The sequence below is a fragment of the Filicampus tigris genome, chromosome 7 (genome assembly GCF_054856515.1).
Source record: "Filicampus tigris isolate MCC_2025a chromosome 7, RoL_Ftig_1.0, whole genome shotgun sequence".
In the NCBI taxonomy this organism is placed as follows: domain Eukaryota; kingdom Metazoa; phylum Chordata; class Actinopteri; order Syngnathiformes; family Syngnathidae; genus Filicampus; species Filicampus tigris.
In genome coordinates, this window is record NC_141223.1 from 26,149,551 (window position 1) to 26,170,377 (window position 20,827).

Below are 20,827 nucleotides of genomic sequence, written 5' to 3' on the forward strand. Positions count from 1 at the left end.
TCCAAAAACATGCATGGTAAGTTGATTGGACACTCTAAATTGCCCCTAGTTGTGATTGTGAGTGCGGATGTTTGTTCGTCTCTGTGTGCCCTGGGATTGGCTGGCAACCAATTCAGGGTGTCCCCCGCCTACTGCCCGAAGACAGCTGGGATTGGCTCCAGCATGCCCGCGACCCTTGTGAGGATAAGTGGTATTGGATTATGGATGGATAATGGAGGAAAATGGTCAAAAATGTGCAAATTAGTCTAAAAAAGATGTAAAAAAAGAATCCTGATAAAATCATGATCGTGATTTTATTTTTAAAAAATCGTGATATGATATTTTTGCTATATCTAGCAATTTGAAGTTTCTTGAATTCCTTGAAATTTGTCATTTTCTGTGTCATTGCCAAAATTTAAAAAGTTAATTTTATTTCTCATTAATGTACACTCAGCACTCCATCTTGGCAGAAAAAAACAGAAATGTAGAAATGTTGGCATATATATGAAAAAAGCAAAACTTAAATATCGTATGTCATAAGTACTGTGACCCTTTGCAGCGGCCTTCATATTTAACTCACATGCTGGCCATTTCTTTTGAACCTCTTTGAGATGGTTCTGCTCCTTTATTGGAGTCCAGCTGTGTTCAATTAAACTGATTGGACTTGATTAGGAAAGGCACACACCTGTCTATATAAGACCTTGCAGCTCAAAATGCATGTCAGAGCAAATGAGAATCATGAAGTCGAAGGAACTGCCCAGGGAGATCAGAGACAGAATTGTGGCAAGGCACAGATCGGGCCAAGGTTACAAAAGAATTTCTGCAGCACTCAAGGTTCCTAAGAGCACAGTGGCCTCCATAATCCTCAAATGGAAAAAAATTGGGACGACCATAACTCTTCCTCGACCTGGCTGTCCAGCCCAACTGAGCAATCGTGGGAGAAGAGCCTTGTTGAGAGAGTTAAAGAAGAACCCAAAGATCACTGTGTCTGAGCTCCAGAGATGCAGTATCAATCAATCAATCAATCAATCAATCAATCAATCAATCAATCACATTTTATTTATATAGCACTTTTCATTCATAAAAATGCAACTCAAAGTGCTGTAAAACAACTAAAGCAAAACATGAAAAGATCCGTTCACGCCTTCCCTTCCAACAAACCCAAGACAGATATCCACTAGTACATCAGCACTCACTCACACACACCCACACGAAGTGCACAACCTGATAAAATGTGTTAAAACACATGACAAGGCACAGAGAACCCATATGAGGAAAGGGTACCCGAGGGGAGCTCATCTGCGCTGAGGGGAATGACAGCCCACGGCCACAGGGGCGCCACCACCACAGAGACACCCAGCTCGGATTAGACAGGCGGACCCCACACAAAGTGTAGAGGCCACCGGCCACCCGGACCCAAGGAGTCCCTACGATGACAGCCCCCGTGGGAAGGGCAGCCACCCCTCCCCCAATGCGGAGGCCCCCCCATGAGGAAACACTGGAGCTAAAAGCTGACAACAGTAGAGCAACAAAACTAAAAGACAGAACAGTAGTATAGTCTAAGAACTAAAATCAGTAAGATAAGATAAAAATAACCTTCAATCAAAAGAAAAGATAAATTATTTAAAAGTTGTTGAAAGCCAAACTAAAAAGGTGTGTCTTGAGCTTCCTCTTAAAAATATCAACAGTCTCTGCAGACCTGACGTCCGCTGACAGAAAATAAAAGTATGCATCAGCACTTCCGTGTTAGAGAGAAACGGGCGGACTCTGGCGATATTCTTAAGGTGATAAAAAACAATCTTGGTGACATTTTTAATATGAGGAATAAAACTGAGCTCAGAGTCAAAAATGACTCCAAGGTTCTTCACACAATGTGAGGGATTAAGAACTTTTAGTATTGGTAAAAGTTTCTCTCTCTGACTTTCAGGACCGATAACTAAAACCTCAGTTTTGTCCTAATTGAGCTGTAAGAAATTATCTGCCATCCATGACTTGATATCTAAAATGCAATTTAAAAGGGTATCAATGGGTCCTGTGTCATCAGCATAGCTGTGAAAGGAACAAGTATCCATACTTACAAAGAAACATCGGTCTGTGAGATGTTAAAACCAAATAAAAACAGTACCGGAGATGCCCACAAGATTTTTAAGTCTATTTAATAAAATTTGGTGATCTACTGTATCAAAAGCAGCGCTTAGATCCAGTAGCACCAAGACTGTGAGTTTTCTCACGTCTGCAATGCACCTGATATCATTTAAAATCCTTAAAAGTGCAGTCTCCATACTGTGGTTCATCCTAAACCAGATTGATATTTCTCCAAAATATTATTTGTATTTAAAAATGATTTAACTGGATGAAAAACAGTTTTTCTGAAATCTTACTCAAAAACGGTAAGTTGGATACAGGTCTGTAATTATTAAAAATGCTGGGGTCAGAATTGCTCTTCTTCAGAAGGGGCTTCACCACCGCCGTTTTAAAGGCAGCGGGGAAGACCCGTCTGAAGAGAGCAATTGACAATATTTAAAATTTGTTCCTCAAAAAAATCCATAAAATGTCTTAAAAAGAAAGGGAATTGGATCCAAAAGGCAGGTTGTTGGGTATACCTGGGAGAAAACTCGACCAAGTGTCCTTGCATCAACCAGGGCAAAACTTTCCAGTGTTTCCTCATGTAAATATGATTGTCCAGGTTAATTAAAACTTCTGTTTTGACGGGCTAAAAGACTGGCTCTTATGTCATCAATTTTACTTCTGAAGTGGTCTGCAAAGTCCTCACAGAGAGCGTCTATTGAGTCTCTGTGGGGACTTATTAAAATCAGAACAAGTTAAAAGTTCAAAGGTGGAGAAGAGAACTCGGGGGTTGTTTTTATTGACTGTAATGAGGTTTGAGAAATAGGAAGATCTTGCCAGTTTGACTGTTTTATAGTAGGATTTCAGTTGTTCGCATAATATTTCATAGTGTACTGTAAGTTTACTTTTTCTCCACCTCCTCTCTGCATTCCTGCATTTTCTCTTTGATGATTTGATTGCATTGTTTCTCTACGGGGGTACAGTCTTTGTTTTTGTTGTTTTAATTAAAAGTGGAGCTACTGAATCTAATGATGATTTAAGATTTAGGTTAAAATTGTCAACAATAAGATCACAGAGTGCAGGAAATAATGTCAGCAGGAGTGCTTTTTAAGATCTCGATAAAATTTGCAGCCACCTCAGAAGATAGGTAGCGTTTCTTCACTGTTCTCACCGGTGCTGCTGGATGGTTAAAACTGGCGATGTTAAAATAGACACATTAGTGGTCTGACACTGCCAAGTCAACAACAGAGGACACACCAGCAGACAAGCCATAGGTTATGACCAAATTCAGGGTTTGTCCTCTGTTGTGAGTTGGCTGCAAGACGTGCTGTTTAAAATCCAAGCAGTTTAAAAGGTTTAAAAATTCTCTGGATAGTGGGTCCGAGATGTTGTCCACGTGTATATTAAAATCGCCAGTTATTAAAATCCTGTTATAACTGGAATATAAAATGGATAAGAATTCTGAAAATTCTGTCATAAAAGAAGTGGAATGATGGGGAGGTCTATAAACGGTAATGCAGAGAATAGGGGGACTGCTAAAAACAAAGGCATGATGTTCAAACGATAAATAGCTGCTAAAAATGATCTCCTTTGATAAAAGAGTATTAATAAAAATTGATGCAGTCCCGCCTCCTCTTTTCCCATCCTTAGTAGAAAATAAAAAGTTAAAATTTGGTGGGCAAGCCTCGGTGAGAGCAACTGGAGCATCTGTACCAAGCCATGTCTCAGATAAAAGAATACCATGTAAATTATTGTAGAAAATCAGGTTGTTTATGATAAAAGTTTTGTTTAAAAGGGAGCGCACGTTCAGCACGGCCAGATTAATTATTGTGCTGGATGTGCGCTCATGGTGGTATGGATGAGCAGTATTAACATATACCAGATTACCACTGTTAAAACCACGTTGTGTTGTTGTGTGTGCGAGGGAAGCGTCTGCCGGTGATGGTTTCAATGGGAAAGCTGTCCGATGGTGGTAATGATAATGAGGGCCTGCAGGGGGAGCTAGTGAGGGTGGTGGTACTGTGAGCAGCTGGTATTGGCCTGTAGGTGATTGTAGTGACATTGTCATTGCAGTGTTTATGAGTAGAAGAAGAAATGTGATTGGTAAACAAGAGTCAGCTGGGAGTGTACTTGGTAATGACATGGTGGATGTTAGCGGCTAAAATCTTGCTACCAAGAGAATCCGGATGAACACCATCCGGCTGGTAAAAAGACGGGCGATTCCAGAATAGGTTAAAATTGTCAATAAAAGCAAAGTCAAGGTGGCCACAAGTGCGTAGGAGCCACGTGTTCAAGCTTAAAAGGCGGCTGAAGCGCTCGACTCCGCGAGACAATGCCGGCAAAATGCCACTCACCCAGACCGACAGACCGCAGGTTCTTAACAAGGCAAAGAGGAAGAGAGAGAGGGAGAGAAAGTCTCTCTTCGTCTGCCCAGACTGTCGGCGTATTGTCTCGTTCGTCCCCCACGTGAACGATGAGCCGGGTTATGGATGATGGCAGAGAGTCAAGAGCACCCGGCAGGATGTTAACTATGTCCATGACTTTTGCTCCGGGAAAGCAGCGGGTGACGGTGCCGGGATAGTGAGTGCGTCTAATGGTGTCGCCAATTATAACGGTGGTTGGTGGGTGACGTGAGGAGGGAACGCCAAGGGACTCACCGCCGGTGGGAGATTCGCGACCCTGCTGTCCAGGATGGCTCCGCCGAGGTCGAGTGATGACGGAGGATGACACCGGTGAGTGTCGCCAATGATGCCGGTGATGTCGGCCACTCGTGTACCGGGACACCGCGTCCCGGAGCAGCCCGACGCATGAGTGGACGGCCGGGCCACCGGCGTACCCGCCCATCATGGGGTTCGCGGCCGAGGTCGTCGCCGTGGGCGGCGGGGAATCCGAGGTAGCCCGTGGGAGCACAGCCCCAGTGTCGGACGCATTAGCTGGTGTCTCCGACTGCCGGAGTGCAGCGATGGGAGTAGGGGACTCACTCGCCAGGGCGGTGACCCGATTCCCCAGGACCAGTTGGGGGCGGTGGGGTGGCTCCCCGGCCCTCCGGCCCTCCGGCCGCGGGACACCACCTCGACCCAGTTGTCACTCTGCAGCGGTGTCGAGCAGGATGGCCCCGGGCAGGCAATCAGATCCCGCCTCAGCCGTCATTGTCGCCGACAGGATCTCACGAGCGTGCCTCCTCATAACCACGGCGGAGAGTTCAGCGAAACGGGCGGGTCGCGAAGCAAGAGATGACCGATTCCTTCTCCTGGAGCTCCTCTGACAGATGACGAATATCCCTTCTCAGGTCAGAGATTGTTTTATTTGCCTTCTCCAGCAAGCTATTGTATTCGTCGCTGTCGTCTGAAGGCATTTTAATACACTAGCACCAAGCTAGCCTGTTTCCGGCGTAAGCTAGCTGTATGCTAGTCCGTGAGATCAAGCGATTCACTGTTTCACGAAAATTAAAAAATTAAAATTAAGATAAAAATAGTCTCCAAAAAAGTAAAAACGCAATGCGCAGGTGAGGTAGACTCTAAGGAAAAAGTGCAGAAGTGCAATCGTTACCATCAACACGTCCAAGCTCTGACGTGACTGCTGTCACTTGCTGCCCGCCCGTTGTCTTTCATCATCATCAAACACGGCGATTAATGAGATGGGAGAAAGTTACACTGTCAACTATCACAGCAGCCCTCCACTGGTCGGGGCTGTATGGCAGAGTGGCCTGACGGAAGCCTCGCCCGCATAGAGTTTGCCAAAAAACACTTGAAGGACTCCCAGACTATGAGAAATAAGATTCTCTGGTCTGAGACCAAAATTAAATTTTTTGGTGGTAACTTTAAGCGGTTTGTGTGGAGAAACCCAGGCGCTGCTCATCACCTGCCCAATACAATCCCTACAGTGAAACGTGGTGGTGGTAGCATCGTGTTGTGGGGGTGTTTTTCAGCTTTCATTGACAGGACGACTGCTTGCAATTCAAGGAACGAGGCCAAACATCTCCCAGAGTGCTCAGGACCTCAGACTGGGCCGAAGGTTCACCTTTCAACAGGACAATGACTTGAGGCAAAATACCAAAGGAATGGCTTCAGAACAACTCTGTGGCCGTTCTTGACTGGCCCCGACCTAAACCTGATTGAGCATCTCTGGAAAGACTTGAAAATGGCTGTCCACCAATGTTCACCATCCAACCTGACAGAACTGGAGATGATTTGCAAAGAAGAATGGCAGAGGATCCTCAAATCCAGGTGTGAAAAATGTGTTGCATCATTCCCAAGAAGACACATGGCTGAACTAGCTCAAAAGGGTGCTTGTACTCATTACTGAGCACAGGGTCTAAATATTTATGACTATATGATATTTCAGTTTTTCTTTCAAGATGGGGCGCTGAGTGTACATTAGAGAGAAATAACTTTTTTGATTTTGGCAAACGGCTGCAATGACACAGAAAGTGAAACATTTCAAGAGGTCTGAATACTTTGACTATTATGCTTTGAAAATGTGAGCATATCCAGGGTGATGGCAAAATCGTGAAGAAGGGGGATATGACGTCATCGAGCCAAATTTCTGACTTGCTGGCTTTGAAGTGTGCTCATGTTTTTTCTTCTGATTCATTTCGGGGTTTTTTGGGTTGACTTCCCGTTTAACACAATGAACACGAATCAAATCTATCTAATCAAATATATCAAACTAAATGAACACTCAAAACATGATCACAAAAATATTCAACTTAAATATTAATTTAAAACTCTGGCCTGAATAAATGAAATAAAAATGATGTATCCAATATATTCTATAAAATCTCAGCTGTTACCCGCGATGGCGAAGAGAATTGGATCGTTCATTGGGGTAAACTCACCAAGTGATCTGTTTATTTTTTTAAGATTTATTTTTAAGACCTTATGGTACAAAGGGAGGTTTATCCTTTTTTTTTTTTTAATTCATATTTTCTTCTTCATTATTTATTTTCAAGGCAACATTTTTATTTTTATATCTAATGTGAAAAGAAAACAATGCTTAGAATTAAATGTTCAAATTCACTGCACTTCATATCACCTGCTCTGTATTGTGTGCGCACATGTTGTAAAAAAAACAACAAAAAACTACACCTTAGAGCACAGGTGTCAAACCCCAGTCCTCAACGGCCACTATTCTGCATGTTTTAGAATTCCACCGTTTTTAGCCATCTCAGGAGGCGGCCATTTTGCCACTTTCTGCCGACTGAAAATGACATTTCAGTGGCTCAGGACTCAGGTAACGACAAATCATGACTCAGCTTCAGAAAACAGGTGAGCCGTGATTGGTCGTTACCTGAGTCCTGGGAATCTATGATGTCATTTTCAGTCGACAGAAATGACAAAATGGCCGCCACCAGAGATGGCTAAGAACGGGTGGATTCATTTTATTGCACAAACGCAATATTGATATGAATGACTTGTTTCAACTAGTGGGCCTGTATTGAACATATTCTTGAAACAATATATTTGGGTTGACTTCCCTTTTAAATAAGACGTTTTATGTAAATTAAACTTCCTTGTTGGATTCTTACCTGAGCCGTGAGCAGTTGTGGTTTCATTTTCAGTTGACGGAAAGTGACAAACTGGCTGCCCACTGAGTTGGCTAAAATTGGGTGGATTTTACTGCTTAACTCATATTCCACAAATACATTATTAATCTGAATGCCTGTGTTTAGACTTTTGGGCCTGTATAGAGCATAATATTGTCCATTTTTAAGACAATTTTGTTGTTGACTTCCCTTTAATTCATCCGCCATTTCATTGGTGTGTTGCTTTAAAGTCACACTGCACACGCTCCTACTCAACGTTTTAACAGAGTAACAGACCTAAAAATGGCACAAGACCTGCCAAAGGAACGACTTGTAAACAAGCAACGCAAGTCGAAATCGCTTATTTGGTTAGATTTTGGGTTTGGCGTGGAAGACGGCGAGCAAAGACGTATAAAGTGCAAGTTGTCTCTGCTTCCACCGGCAACACAACGAATATATTCAACCATCGTTTGGTTTACGGTGATGTTATGATACACCAAAGCAAGAAAACACCCAGTTAGATTTGGCGTCGGCAACGCAAATCTCAATCGTTAAAACACTGTACGCCGCAACTCCCACCCATCAACATCGGAGGGACACAAAAAGATAACAGAATCTTTTGCCCAGACAACGGCTTCCAAATGTTTAGGGCACAGACTCCACTTCGCAATCGGCACGAGGGATTTATTTTAAATAACATATCATATGCAAATATACCCTACTTTTACTAGCACAAAAATAGAAACCATGCTAAACATTATTACTTTGACTTAAGTTAAATTTCTTGTGTAGTCTATAATATGAAGTTTTGTGTTCATTTTTATTTCAAATTGCTTCAAATGCAATTTGCAAGCATATTATTGGTCATTATATTGTAATACAGTTTATATATGGCCTACTGTAATTTAGAAGTATTGTATAAATTACGTACTAGTATGGCCTACTGTAATTTAGAAGTATTGTATAGATTACGTACTAGTATGTAACAGTCAACATTTAAATTAGTTTGACCCAATCAGCATATTAAATTTATAATTTATCAGAAGCAAATTACTTTAACTTTGTTTACTATGTGTAAATATTACTTTAAAAACAAAACAAAAAAGGCTCTAGTCAAAGGTCTAAATGTATAGATGAATAGCATGTCTGTTATTCTGTCAAAATTGGCATATTATTCCAAGAAGTTTACTACTTTGGCAATTTATAAGTGCATAGCAAGTTAACTCGTTTGTTTATACAAGGAAACCATACTTCAATTTAAACATTTGCACTGTAAATAAAAAAAATAATTAATTTAATACGTTGGGTCCAACACAAACTTAAATTATTATAGTGTTTCAAAGAATTTTGTCTTAATATTTTTTACACGTTTAAACCTGTTCTTGTTTTGTAGCAAAAATAAGTAATCGTTTGAATAATTCTGATTTCAATTATTACCAAAATAATCGTGATATTGTTTTCATAATCAAGCAGCCTTACTTGCTGATGTGCTGATCATTTGAATCGATGTGTGTTGGAGAACGGAAACATCTAAACCATTGCAGGATAGAGGGGCCCTCAAAGACCAAAGTTTGACACCTGTGTCTTAGAACTAATACTCTCTGTGCACAATCGGACAATAAGAATGCCACTGCCACCTACTTAAGTGGATGTACAATTACACTTTATTCTCGTACGGCAAGATAATGATAATAATAATTAAAATAATAATAATAATAATAATAATAAGCGGATTGGTTAATGGATGGATAATGATAATATTTTTCCCTAGGTTCACATGCAGAAAGGGGGCAAATACTTCTTCACGGCATTGTGTATGTTTCAGGTCTGATGGGCCCTGGATGCACAGCGGATGGTTTTAGCATGGCGTTTGGGGTCAACCACCTCGGTCACTTTCTGCTCACCAACCTTCTCCTAAAGCGTATCCAGCAGTGCGAGCCCAGTCGCATCGTTAATGTGTCCGCCCTTCTCCACCGCCTTGGCAACATTGATTTTGCCTTTCTAGCTTCCAAACAAGATTTGGAGACAGGCCAGTCGCTCTGGCACAACTTTCAGGCCTACTGCAACAGCAAGCTGTGTAATGTGCTCTTCACCAGAGAACTTGCTAACATACTGGAGGGCTCAAGAGTGACTTGCTACAGCCTCCACCCAGGTTAGTGAACCTTGCACTTGTGCACTCATGTTATCTTTTTTTTTTTTTTTAATTCCATTTGAACAAAATCATGGTATCCCATCTCTGATCCAGTTACTAATGAGTCAGGCCCCATAATTCAGTCTGATATTCCTGATGTGACAAGCAGGTCTTTGGTAGGTTTCACCTGTGCTGTCTCAGAGTTGAGCAGCAAAATCCACCTATTTTCGTACATCTCAAGGGGCGGCCATTTTACCACTTGCTGTCAGCTGAAATTGACATCAAGGTTGCACAGGGGTCTGCTAACGACCAATCATGGCTCAGCTTCAGGAAATAGGTGAACCGTGATTGGTTGTTCGCATCGTGGGCCTTGAGTTTGACACCTGTGCCCTAGTTGGAGTTTACTGTAAAGCTAAAAACACAACAAGAATAATTATACACATTGTATATCTAAATACAAAACATGCTTCGTTTTTAAAACACTGGGATTGAAGATATCTGTCGCCCCAATGGATTTCCGTCGAGTGTTGCATGGGATACCGGTACCACTACCGTACCGTGATTTTTTGCCCCCAAAAACATCTCAATACCATTTTGTTCTAACCCCGGTATTAAAAAAAAAGCACACAAGCAGCTCACCAACTCTGTCTTAGAGGCAAATATACATACAGTGGGTACGGTAAGTATTCAGACCCCTTGAAATTTTCTCTTTGTGTCATTGCAGCCATTTGCCAAAATCAAAAAAGTTACTTTTTTTCTCATTAATGGACACTCAGCACCCCACCTTGACAGAAAAAAGCAGGAATGTAGATATTTTTGCATATTTATTAAAAAAGTAAAACTGAAATATATGGTCATAAGTATTCAGACCCTGACACATTTTATTGAGTAGAAGCACCCTTTTGAGCTAGTACACCCATGAGTCGTCTTGGGAATGATGTAAGTTTTTCGCACCTGGATTTGGGGATCCTCTGCCATTCTTCCTTGCAGATCCTATCCAGTTCTGTCAGGTTGGATGGTGAACAGTGGTGGACAGCCATTTTCAGGTTTCTCCAGAGATGTTCAATCTGGTTTAGGTCAGGGCTCTGGCTGGGCCAGTCAAGAATGGTCACAGAGTTGTTCTGAAGACACTCCTTTGTTATTTTAGCTGTGTGTTTCGGGTCATTGTCCTGTTGAAATGTGAACCTTTGGCCCAGTCTGAGGTCCTGAGCACTCTAGAAGAGGTTTTCCTCCACGATATCTCGGGACTTGGCCGCATTCATCTTTCCTAAACATTTAGTTTAATTAAACACAGCTGAACTCCAATAAAGGAGCAAAACCATCTCAAGGAGGAGCAGTGTGAGTTAAATATGAAGGTCGCTGCAAAGGGTCTACATACTTATGACTAGGGCTGTCGAAATTAAAGCATTAACTATGGAGATTAATTTAAATTTCATAACACACACAAAAAAAAAACTCAGTTAACTCAGTTTTATTTACTTCCTGTAGCAGCTGACCTCTGATCACTGTGCAGCCAAACCTAGAGGAGAGTCACTGTTGCAAAGACGAACTTTTACGTAGTTCTACTTTAAAAAGTTTATTGATGGCTCAGAGGAGAAATCCGAAATAATTTGCACACTTTGCACAGCCAAATTTCAAATACCATATTAGTTGTACGTCTTTGGTGTATCGTTCAACTGTTGTATTTCACAGGAAAAGAATCATATTCAAGGATCAAAGGAAGCTATTAGAACAGTCTTTGAATCGAAATATACTTTTATTTTTTTTCCACATTAACTCCAAGATTTTACTCAAGTAAATATCGGTTCCAAGCTTAGTAAAAAATTGTAGTTGAAAAATGGGATTAATCGCAATCAATTATGGAAAATTTTTGATTAATTAGTTTAAAAATTGTAATCACTTGACAGCACTACTTATGACCATATGATGTTTCAGTTTTTCTTTTTTCATAAATCTGCAAAAAATTATACATTTCAGTTTTGTCAAGATGGGGTGATGAGTGTACATTTATGAGAACTATTTTGATTTTGGCAAATGGCTGCAATTACACAGAAAATGAAACATTTTAAGGTGTCTGAATACTTTCTGTACCCACTGCTTGTTGAAAAGCATGACGCGCTAAGTGTCATATGGAACTTTTTTGCTTACATGGCCGACAGTTACGGCAAACCGACCAACATGACAAAGCCCGTCTGTAAGTCTTGTTTTGAAACTACCGTGGCTCAAGGTGGGAACACTTCCAATCTGACCAAGCACCTCGCTGACCTGCATCCAGAGTTATACCACCAGTTTAAAGAGCTACAGGTTGTGATGCATTTCTAACACTTCCCTCAAAAATAACCGTATTTTCCGGACTATAAATCGCTTTTTTTTTTTTTTCCCCATAGTTTGGCTGGGGGTGCGATACTCTGGAGCGACATGTGTGAAATTATTAACACATTATTTACCTGTATATCATTTCACATGTTATTGCAGGTCCATCGGCCCATGGGTGGTTTTCAGGTCGTGCCCGCGGGAAATTCGCTATATACAGAACAACTTCAAAGCATTCCTGGGCATGTTATATATGGTTAGAAAACTGAGTTTCCGCAGATTCTAATGATATCACACATTATAATATACAATCATATTGGCAGGCTCGGCGAGCATTTAAGTCAAACAATCGCTAACACACAAAAAATAAGGAACTCACCATTTCAGCCTCATAAATCTCCGACACAATTTCATAATCCATCATCAATGATCATATTACGTTGTCAAGGGTCCAGTAAAAGTATTCCAGTAATATAGTTAGTCCACAACAAGCCAGAGATGCATATCCTTCGATGGCTTTAAACACGAGATTTCAAAACATAGGCTGGACCTTATGTTTGATTGATTGCTTACTTGATCCAATAAACAAATGTTTCCCGTGTCAGGAGTTCAACAACAGCCAATGAACAAATTAAATGCGTAAATAGTACAACTCCTGCATTTGGACGATTTATCAATTGTGTTTGCAGTCACAACCAAACTTGCTAAGCTGGTGATTGACGCATTCAACGGGCAATGAAATTCTTAAAAAAAAAAACATGGAAACTCGTGCGTAACTTGCGTAACACACACTTTCAAAGCGATCGAATCGATCTACAACCGTTTTGGTGAGTTTTTAAAGGTATCTTACCTGTTGTAAATTCCTCATTAGTGCTTCGTTTATACAGGCGTTGGTTTACTGTTTAATTTGTGTGTTTTACACCAGGCATGTTTTTGGGAAGCTAATGGAACCTTTCTTTACGTTGATTTATGTTGGGCATATTGTTAGACAGCTAAAAGGGGTCCTAACGAGAGACGTTTCGAGACTGTTAGCCGTTAGCAGCAGATGCGCGCCTCTTCGTCGTCGTGTATGCACCGGGATTGAGCTAGTTGTTGAGCTCTGGCGAATGGATTGGAGTGCTATTAAAGCCACGTTGTTCCCTATCACTATGTCTGGTCATGCTCTTTGATTCGAGTGACTGTGTGGATGAGGCGCTCCGGTGAATCCCCCCAAATTCACATATAGTCCTAACTCCGCAGCATTACCGTAACTTTCTTTCTCAATGTTATTATTTTGAATTATATGGACACATTTATTAGCATTACGCGACAGAGACAACTTGGCTTCCGTGGAGTGGGGGGGGGGGGGGGGCGTTGTGTAATGTAACGCAAGCATATCGTTCAGCCTGTTGTATCTATTGTATTTTTATTTTAAATTGTTCGTCATTTAAATTTAAAATGACATGTCTGTTCTTGGTGTTGGATTTTATCAAATAAATTTCCTCCCAAAATGCGACTTATACTCCAGTGCGACTTATTCATGGTTTTTCTACTTTATTATGCATTTTATGGCCGGTGCGGCTTGTACTCCGGAGCGACTTATAGTCCGGAAAATATGGTAGTGTGTGAATTATTTTATTTACAATTTGTATAATTTGACGAGGTATTCAACTAGCTGGGAGCGGACTAGAGAAGAGTAGACACATGCATGCACTCACACACACACACACACACACCCACACACACACACATGCACAAAGCAACACTACGTTGAGTCATTATCAATTAAATGAACATATTTGCTTGACAGCAAGGGTGCAATGTATTGTCAATATCAACAATGGATGACATGAAATGTTGTCAAATAGGTCAATAATATGGCACGTAATATAAAAGCGGATAGTGAATAAATATATATACGTACATACTGTACATTGCCATGTTTACATTATTATTATATACAGTAAACATGAATCAGGCCTTGATCTCATTTTTTTTTAAATTTATTTTTAAAATCAAAATTGGCTAATTCTGTGTCCAAAACGCATAGAGGCTATACAGCTGCATATCTGGCCATGAAAATGATTGCATTACAGTAGATGTCACACTAATGGCTCAATAAACCTCAGGGTTTAATGAATAAATAAATGTGGTCTAGCTTTCTAAAAGTTTAATTTACATGTAATCTATAAAATATAAATAGTTATAGAAAGAAACAGCATAATATATTTATCTCACTCCCCCACAGGCATGCAAATGATGATGCATATTCTAATATTTTGAATTAATGAAAAAATAATTTGAAGTTGTTTCGTCAGTTTTAATTTTGCTGCTTTTTGCTGAGTTTAGATTTTTGTCGATTTACTGTTTCGGTACCAGTATCGAGGTACCTTGTGCAGGTATAGTATCGAAGTCACAATTTTGGTATCATGAGTGTGTGCTTTGACAGACGAAGATATCAAATGCTCACAGTTACATGCACTGTTGTTGTCGCACCTCGTCACAATAAAACTGTCCTGACACTGGATGCTGACTTATCTTGTTAGTAAGGTAATCTTCATGACGTGTCTTCAATCACAATGCACATTATGGCAGGTGGGACGGGACAGCAGAGCTGCCAACTGTTAGGAATTGTCCGTATTTTGTTCGGGAAATCACTGAACGCTAATTTGTTATGCCCGTAATACTGATTGTTACGGATATTTCCAACAATCATAGGTCATATAATTATGAAAACCAGTGTTAATTTGACAAGATATTTTGTTTAGTTATAGTCATTTGGCTAAAATTAATTAAAGTTTTAGTCATAAATTAGTCATCTGATTGTATTTTAGTTTTAGTCCAATTTTGGTCGAAAATGAGCAATATTAGTTCAACTTTTCAACTTTTATACAAAAAGTATAACACACGTATTTGTAACTGTAGTTTAACACATTCAACAAAACTGTGTCATTATTAAACCGTTTCAATGGAAAATGTTGAAATGACAATATTATGCTATCTTAAAACTTAAAAATTAGTTTTCGACTAAATGTAAAAAAAAGCTTGGGAAGCTCTAGCATTGTCAACAGATCCAATGGTAATGGTGTCAAACTGCTGTAATTTACCACAACGTAATATGCACGCAATATTTTTCAGTTCTCCACAGTTTAATGCTTCAACAACGTCAGCAACTGCAGCAAATGTACCTTAAAAAACATCTCAAGGTGTACATTCTGTTCATGTTGCCTCAGTTCAAATTCATCACATTCTTCCCACGAATGACCGTTCCATATTGGTGTAGCGACCTTGTATATTGTTAATGAAATCTGTAGTTTCCTGTTGTCTGGACGGACCGTGAAGGCAACAGGAGGTTGGACTTGAGAGGGCAGGAGAGAAAGGGAGGGGAGAAAGTCGACTGTTCAGCTAGCGACTATACACGATATCAGTGTTGTTGTTGTCGTGGCGTGGCTATGGAAATTGGGGGGAATTTGTTTGAAAATTTCTGTTCTTCACAGGGATTATCTACACTGAATTATGCCGCAATATGAGCCTGTGGCAGCAGTTTCTGATCATGCCATTTGCCAAGCTTTTCTTTCTCGACCCTGACTGTGGCTCCCAGACTACCCTGTACTGTGCCCTCAAAGAGGGCATCGAGACTCTCAGCGGGCGCTATTTTTCCAATTGTGCCCTGCAACAGGTGGGACACAAAGGGCGAGATGATGCCCTGGCAAAGAAGCTGTGGGAGGTGAGTGAGAGATTGACAGGTTTATCATGATAAAGTTTGAATTGTGACGCTCCAAGGACTCTTAGAACAGCTCTATGCCTCATCATCTACTTCCTAACTCTGTGCTTCAGAAAATGAATTTGGAATAAACAGTGTAGATGTTTGTGTGTGCAGCTCGTGCCTGTTATTTTTCTAAATCTAATGATATTGATGTTATGTGCCTGCAATTTAAACACTAGTATGACATACTGTATATGCTAATGGGACTTGATTTATTTATACATACACAGTTTTACACACACACACACACACGGTACCTCGTTCGATACCTCGTTTATCGAGGTTAATGAGTACCAGAACCCCCCCGCGAATGGTGAAAAACTGCGAAGTAGAAGTTGACTTACTAATATTATTTTAATATTTCTATTTATTTTGGGGGTATTTATGCCTCTATTATGCCTTTGCGAACCCCCCGACATGGTTCCCACCCTTCTAAATACTTCTTACACAACAAATTTAACTTTAGAAATGCAAAACGAAGAATAAAAACAAAGCTGCAGGCTGTGAGAAGAACGTGAGCTAACACCCCGGTAGTGGACGATTATGACAGAACGTTAGCTAACAACAACGTTAAAGTTTTATTTTTATATAGGGGTGTAACGGTACGTTAAATCACATTTCGGTTCGGTTCGGTTTTTTGGAAACTTCGGTTCGGTATATTTTTGGTACAACAAAACAGATTTATTTTTTTTGAATATGTTTATTTTGAAAAGATGACAAGGAAATAGTACTTTTTTTTTTTTTTAGAAAAAATAAATAAAAGCGAACCATTCGGGTGATATTCTAAGAAATTACATCAGAATAAAATTTCTCTTAATTTTGTAAATTATTAAGATACTGAAATCTTTAAACACTCAGCAGCAACAGCCTCTGACTATGACACATCTAAGTATTCAAGTTAAAGACAAGTTGTCATTACAGTACATGTATACACTTTTTGTCATGAAAAGAAATACATACAATAACAGTTACAATTATTGCTAACTATATTAAAATTCTTTTTACAATGAAATACAACAGCATATTGTAATGAATTGGGTTATCTGTGTTGTGGTCGGATTTGTGTTTTGCTGAGTTGTAATGTTTCCGAGGTTCATGAATGCATCGTACGGCTAGTGAGAGGAGCAGCGGAGAACGAAGGAGAGAGCTGTTGTACTTTGTTTTTGGCTAAAAAAGACTGCTTGCTTCCTCGTCTAAGAAACATTCAAAGTCATTTTAAGTGTTATGTTAGACGTGCTACCTGCAGCATAGCCGCCGATCTCATGTAGCGATGTTCCCCATCGGCGATTTTAACAGGAAAGCCAGAATGTTCCCAAAGAGGAGACCGCAGTGTACGTGGGGACCTTCGAGCTCAGGCTTGTTTGCGTATGAAATAATAATGCCATTTATCCATGCATTTATGATTTATCACGGCTTCTGACATCCTGGCTCCTCTTTAGTGCGGCCGCCCTCCTCTCCCGCGTGCAACAATCAATAGCGCCCGTGCGTAACCTCGCGCTAATAAGTGGACCGAACCGAACGCAAGTGGACTGAACCGAACATGCCATACCGAAACGTATTAATACACCCGCGTGTACCGTTACACCCCTAATATATAAATATAAATTTGCTGTAGCCCGGTAACGGTCTGGGTACCACCAGAGGTGGGTAGTAACGAGTTACATTTACTCCGTTACATTTACTTGAGTAAAATTTGGGGAAATTTTGTAATTCTACGAGTAGTTTTAAATCACTATACCTTTTACTTTTACTTCAGTAGATTTGTGAAGAAGAAACTGTACTCTTACTCCGCTACATTAGGCTACATTGAACCCGTTATCCCCTCCGCGTGCGTACGTTCTCTCTCTCTCTCTCTCTCTCTCTCTCTCTCTCTTTCTCTCTTTCTCTCTCTCTCTCTCTCTCTTTCTCTCTCTCTCTCTCTCTCTCTCTGAGAAAGGCGCATTTATTTTGTCACAATCTACCATGTGACTGTGTTTCACCAATCAAGCATGGCCATATGGCCGTATAGCCGTACAGTCTCATCACGTGATCATATTCAAACTTCAGCTGCGGGAAAGAGTTGTTTTCGGATGAAACGGATGGAAAATGTCACACAGCAATGCCGACTGTTTGTTTTTGCATGTTTTGTCACATACACAGACACGCAGACACACTCCAAACCGAACGCAAGTGGACCGAACCGAACATGCCATACCTTAATGTATTAATACACCCACGTGTACCGTTGAACCCTTAATATATATGTATATGTATATATATGTATATGTATATATATGTATATATATGTATATATATGTATGGATTTCTTCAATGTATATATGTACATTGAAGAAATCCCGCGGCACACCACTAGCTGAAATTATGAAAACGAAAAAGCTTATTTTAACAATATAAGTGTTATATTGTTTAAATAAGCATTTTTAAACATTGAAGAATGACGTTATATTATAACGTCTTGAATAGGAATTAAACACAAAGAAAAGTAAAAAGAAAAGAACAAAGAAATAAGTATTTTATAATATTTCATATTGATACTTAGTGTGAAACATGGGCCTGTTTGGATAAACATGCGTCACTAATTCGCTTGTCTCTAAACAAAGACAATTAGCTACCTGCTGCTGCTGCTACCTGCTGGTATGGAAGAGTACTACAATGTAGTAAAGACATGATTACGCTGCCAGGCGCTAGAACAAATTAGATAATTTCACAAGGCACACCTGACAATATCCCTCACACTGGTGTGCCGCGGCACAGAGTTTGAAAAACACTGATTTAGTCAGAGTCAAGCCGGATAAGCGGATAGTAAACAGCTGTGTTCAGAAGCGGTGTGCAGAGCGCGCTCAGCCACCCCGCAAGCATGACAAGGAGACGAAACATGGACAAATAAAATGTTAAACAGCTTACCTTAACTAGAATCCTGCATTGCATTTTATCCAAAGGACCTTGTTGATCTTATTGTGCAAAGAAAAGGTTGAGCCATGCTTACTTCCGGTGACCGTGCTTCTTCTTTGTATTAAAAGAAGAAGAAGAATGAGGAGGCAATGAAGAAGAAGTGGCAGCAACAGCAGCAGTGACACTTTCGCTTTGCACAACAATCAAACAACAAACGTTTAAAAGTGCATTGCACCAGGATTGTACCTTTGGATAAAATGCACCATGGCATTCTAGTTAAGGTAAGTCATTTTTAGGATAGAAATGTAAACTTTAACGTAGTTATCAGCGAACACTCCATCGTAATTGTCCGCTGCCCGCGGTTGAAGCTCATGTTCCTCTCACAGCCTGCAGCTTTGTATTTATTCTTCATTTTGCACTTTTAAAGTTAAATTTGTTGTATACCAAGTATTTAGAAGGGTGGGAACCATGTCTCTGGGGTTGCGGCGGGTGTTGTAACGGCGTAACAACCCTAAATAAAACTTTAAAATAAATGTAATATAAAATTAAAATAATAAGAAGTCAACCTCTATTGCCTGGTTCTTCAACTATCGCGGGGGGTTCTGGTCCCCATTAACTGCGAAAAATGAGGGATTACTGTACAGAGCTGGGCATTTTACTAAGAATTGAGTGTCCATTATTTGTCATCCGTCTGCAGCATGGGTACCCTTCCGTTGTCTGTCATTCGCCTTTTTTGTTTAGGGGGTAAAAAATAGTATCCGCCTGTAGGCTGGTCCGCCTCTGATTTTAAACGGGCTTCCGTCAGCGATTCCAACGGCAAACTTTTATAGCAGCCTTTCCACCCCCCCCACACCCCCGCCCGCGCTGGCCGATATTTGAACAGAAAGAGTGGCTAACAGTGACTCTCTGCGCCATGGAAGCATATTCACAGCCTGGTCCCTCACTCAAATCTGTGCCCCAAGCAACAACAACTCACTATTGTTCCTCGCCGTGGAAAATGGACAAAGGACGGACTACAGGCGTAAAACGGATTACATACATGGGCTGCCGACTATGCTTAGTCCGTCTATTTTAAAATTTTACTCATCATTCGTCAACCGTCAAAAAAATGGGCGTCCGACATAGGCGGATAGACTGACCGGTCCGTCACATAATGCTCAGCTCTGCATATCGTCGCTGTCATGTGGAAAAACACTTTTTTCAATTTTCTTTTTTGGGTTCGGGGGCAATTTTTCTGTAATCCACATAATTGCACCTGTTTGCATACTGTCATGGAACTTTACTTCACCATGTGCTGTAATAAAATGTCGTATGTAACTTGTGACTTTGTGTGTCATGTTCTGTGGCTGATTGTTATTTTTTTCAGTCCCGGAGTCTGGTCGATGGGCGGAGGCTCCAGTGCACCCCTGCTTGGCATTACAATCAGCTGGGTATATAGGTGCTGGAGAAGTGAAAGCTAGTCACCGGAATATTGTTGCTGTTGGTCTGTTTCCTCTAGTCGATCGGGTGCTTGTTTCCATAGCCACATATGTCGTTTAACTTCTTCACGCGTAACTAATTCTGTTTTTTGTAATTCTAGATTAGGTTTGTTTCTTTAGTGCTTCTAAACCAATCTGGTTTAGATTCTATCTTTACTTTCTTTTGTAGTCAGAACTCATTTTCGTTTATTTCGCCCATCTGTCTTTCTCCCAATTGGGCTTGAGTTCCTTTGTTAATCTTTTACTGCGCTTCCGTTACATTTATTTCCATTTAGTGTTTTTGTCTGTTCTTCCGGCGTCTAGTTTCCACTGCGCTCCGGCCATCCACTAGTTTTTTGTGTTTTCGCGTCAGCCTTATGCTGTTGTTCTGCGTTTGAATTTAGTCTTCCTTGCTCATGTTTGCGTGCTCCCTTCGTTTAATAAAGCATTGTATTCATTCATTAGTTTGAAAAGCGATTAGACCTCCCGACGGACTCTCCTCTCCAGCACCCCTGAATAGACCTTACCTGGCAGGCTGAGGAGTGTGATTCCTCTCTAATTGGAACACACCCTCCGGGGACCACCACCCCGGTCTGCCAATCCAGAGGCACTGTCCCTGATGTCCACGCGATGTTGTAGAGGCGTGTCAACCATGACAGCCCCACAACATCCAGAGCCTTTAGGAACTCCGGGCGGATGTCATCCACCCCTGGGGCTTT

General features: G+C 40.7%; 1 protein-coding gene across 3 annotated transcripts in view; it reads left to right on the forward strand.

The window, feature by feature from the left end:
* Positions 1–20,567, forward strand: part of LOC147145385 (dehydrogenase/reductase SDR family member 13-like) — a 54,321-nt gene extending 33,754 nt beyond the window's left edge. The window contains exons 4-6 of one of the 3 annotated variants that reach the window (XM_086036578.1): positions 9,396–9,722; positions 15,491–15,720; positions 20,018–20,567. In XM_086036578.1, coding sequence (XP_085892704.1) covers positions 9,396–9,722; positions 15,491–15,720; positions 20,018–20,089 — 629 coding nt within the window. In that variant the 3' untranslated portion in view covers positions 20,090–20,567. Of the gene's footprint in view, positions 1–9,395; positions 9,723–12,176; positions 13,339–15,490; positions 15,863–20,017 lie in introns of those variants that run through there. The other 2 variants (XM_086036579.1, XM_086036580.1) reach the window with 2 other exon arrangements.
* Positions 20,568–20,827: the final 260 nt, after the last annotated feature.